Source organism: Brachycentrus maculatus, unplaced genomic scaffold, assembly GCF_059751285.1.
Source record: "Brachycentrus maculatus isolate JH-2025_06_01 unplaced genomic scaffold, ASM5975128v1 h1tg000413l, whole genome shotgun sequence".
Taxonomy (NCBI): Eukaryota; Metazoa; Arthropoda; class Insecta; order Trichoptera; family Brachycentridae; genus Brachycentrus; species Brachycentrus maculatus.
The window spans coordinates 130,272-133,649 of NW_028281162.1; the positions used below are offsets into that span (position 1 = coordinate 130,272).

At 43.2% G+C, this 3,378-nt stretch overlaps 1 protein-coding gene across 1 annotated transcript; it reads left to right on the forward strand.

The window, feature by feature from the left end:
• The first annotated feature begins 535 nt into the window (after window positions 1–535).
• LOC148302772 (zinc finger protein Noc-like) lies at window positions 536–3,055 on the forward strand. Its single transcript, XM_088271036.1, has 2 exons — window positions 536–797; window positions 1,078–3,055. Exons 1-2 carry the CDS (start codon window positions 711–713, stop codon window positions 2,269–2,271), a joined length of 1,281 nt encoding a protein of 426 aa, XP_088127162.1. The 5' UTR covers window positions 536–710; the 3' UTR covers window positions 2,272–3,055.
• The last annotated feature ends 323 nt before the right edge of the window (window positions 3,056–3,378 follow it).

Here is a 3,378-nt window from a genome sequence, read left to right on the forward strand (position 1 = left end):
TTTAAGATGTGGTAATTTTATTGATTGAATAAGTAATACACACGTCTTCAAGCGTCAACGTACAAACGTAAAGACATCTCCGGTAGCGCATAAAAATTAATTGAAGGTATAATTTTCGTTTATTTCCGTTAGGCATAACAAGCAGTGACATCTGTGGCTCCAAAAAACTAAGTTTGCCCTATTAGTTGTGCCTCGGTATAATGGTCCGCGGTCGTGCTGGCGGTCGGCGGCATCCACAAAGCTCCTGTCGCCATCCCGTCATGGGTGGCAACACCGCCATCTACCCATTTCAATTTATTCTAGTCAAAACGGCCACCATAATAAAACACCTCCGTCCCTGTCCCTCTGCCAAGAGATTGCTATCAACAATCCTCCGTCTCTCTCTCCGATGAAAAGCCTCCGTACCTTGCGACTATCCCGCTCGCACTTATCTAATTGAAACCAGGAAAAATCTATTTTTCTCTTTCTCTCTTTCCAGGGAGCGGGGGTACCGGGACTGCGCGGGACCCAAGGAGTGGGGAAGCTATACCAGCTCAGAAACTCTCCAAACTCCGTTCGGAAAGGTCGTCTGGCCGCTCGTTCCGCGTTCGCTGATCTAGTAGTTGCCTCTCGCGCGAGTTCCCGACGGAAAGTGTTGTGTCGTTTACGAACATTTTTATAAATATTGTTCACGTGTGCCAAGTTTTTTTGAACATTTTATATTGTCACAAATGGTTGTTCTTGAAGGAGGCGGAATGTTGTCTAACGGTGGAAACCAATATCTTCAACCCGACTATCTGTCACCTCTACCTACCACGGTAATTAATCTTGAAAATAAATTATAATACGTCGGTCGGCTCATTCCTAGATTGTAAATTAATGCATACAAATCATTTAAGTGTTTAATTTTTGTGGATTAAATTTTTTTTAAACAAAAATCTGCATTCTTTTGGCTTTGGTGATTTTGTGACACCAATATTCTGATTTGTTTTAAATACCTACCTGTGAATTTTTTTTCAGGATGATAAAATATATTGATTTATTTTTTCACTAATTATGTATTCAGTATTTTAATATTTTCGTTTTTTTTGTTCACAGCTGGACGCCAAAAAGAGCCCGTTGGCCCTGCTGGCGCAAACCTGCAGCCAGATTGGAGCTGACACTCCTCCTACCAAACCGATTCTCTCATCTCAGGAGAAAAAAAAGTCTAACCCCACAACGGAGGCCACCAGAACTCCTCCGGTGAAAATCGAAAAGCCAAGAACTACCCCGGAAACTAGACATTTAGCTTTCAAACCTTATGAAACTAATGTTCTCACTAAAAAACCCGAGGAAGTCCGACCGTCATCCAAAGCCAGTACGGATAGTTCTGAAGATCGAAAATCTGGAAAAGTGACTCCCGGTAGAAAATCATCTACGCCCAATGCGACCACTCCTTGTGCGGACGGAGGCAAGTCCTCTCCGTCGGGTTACGACAGGAAAACATCTTCTCCCGCCGGTTCTTCGGGACGCGGTGCTAGCCCAATAATCAGGTCGGGATTAGAAGTTCTTCAAGGACATTCTAAAGATCATCCCTTAGGACCGTTCAAGTCCGGAATGGGACTTAGCGCTTTGTGCTGTCCTCCAGGCTTGGAACAGCACAATCCCGCATTCCGTCCACCTTTTGCGGGAGCTCCGTTTTCTCACCAACACGGACTCGGCAGTTTTCCCGGCGCGCCTGGACCTTACATGGGATACGCAAGAGTGAAAACCCCCGCCGGCGGAGAAACGCTTGTGCCCGTGTGCAAGGACCCTTACTGCACCGGCTGCCAAGTGTCTTTGCATAGCCAGCAACTGCTGATGGGAGGTCTGGGCTCGTGTCCGGCGGGCTGCACGCAGTGCGACCACCACAAGTACAGCTTGGCCATGGCCATGGCTCTCTCCCAGCAAGGTGGGCTGCCGCCGTCGGCCAATCCGTACGCCCAGCTCGGCAGACCGTACGTGTGTAACTGGATAGCCGGAGAATCGTACTGCGGGAAGAGGTTCGGCACGTCGGACGAGCTGCTGCAGCACCTCCGGAGCCACACGGCGGAGGGAGCGACGTCCGGCTCCAGCCCCCTGAGCCCGGGGTTCCCCGGGGTGCTGGGCAGATACCCCGGCGCCCCGCTGAGCCCCCTGTCGGCCGCCCGCTTCCACCCGTACGCCAAGCCCGGCCTGCCGCTCAGCTCTCCGTACGGCTTCAACCCCGCCCTGGGGCCGTACTACTCGCCGTACGCCCTGTACGGACAGCGCCTGGGAGCCGCCCATCAGTAGACTCGCGATCACCCGACGTTTTAAGTTTGCCAAAAAGTGAAACGACGAATATTTGTGATTCGGTGCTCCGATTCGCCGTCGGCAAGGTGTTTGTCCAATTTGCTTCTGTGATATAGACTCGATATGAATAAACGTTCGTAAGATTAAATCTATTTATATAATTATATTATTTAGGCACACGAGTTTACGGAGCTTCGGCATTTTATTGTATACCTACCGACAGTATTTACCGCCGTCTTCATTTGAGTTTCCTGGTCTCGCTGAGGTATGCTTGTACCCGCTCTATTTGAATATTGAAGACCAAAAAGTACAAGAATAGCATCTCATTATATTTATTACCGTGTGAAATATATTTATGAGTAGAACTCTACCGGTAAAAGAAAAAAACATAAAATATACTATGTAGCTACGTACATTTCAGTGTTTCTTATACCGCGCGGTAGAGGAATAGATAGGTATTCTGTAAAATATTGAGCGTAAATTATTTATTTTTAATTCTCTCTTAACAAACAATTCTCAGCATCTTTTCATAACAACAGATTTTCGAATAAACTAGATAAATGAACATTTTAATATTGATTCAAGTGCAATTTATTTCAACTACATATTAATATCCGAGTATTAAATATTTTATATTGTATCTTATGTGTTGGAAAATGTATCTAGTAGATAATATTATAAATTCAATTCTATAGTACATAGCTTGAATATGAAAATTATTATTTTATGTTAACAACCACTTAGAATATTGTGAAATATAAATTACCATATTGTTTCAAATTAACCTGCATTTTATTCACCTTACCTCTTCTCTTTAATAAGTAAATCTATATAAAACACTTTTACAACCAAGTCTACCATAAAGTTTTTCATACAAAATTAAATTCATTTATTTACTACATTTCCTTTATTTTTATTTTTATTTTAATTGGATCGAAGCAGGCATTTATTTTATGTATGAAAGATTTTATATTAGTGTCAAAAGGACACCAAATTCTCAAAACTTATTTTTTTTAGTTCATATTTAAACACAAATTTTCAGTCTTATCTTATTTAATGGTGACAATATAGTGCTAAAAGTTTACAAAGAAATTATTGAAACATGGA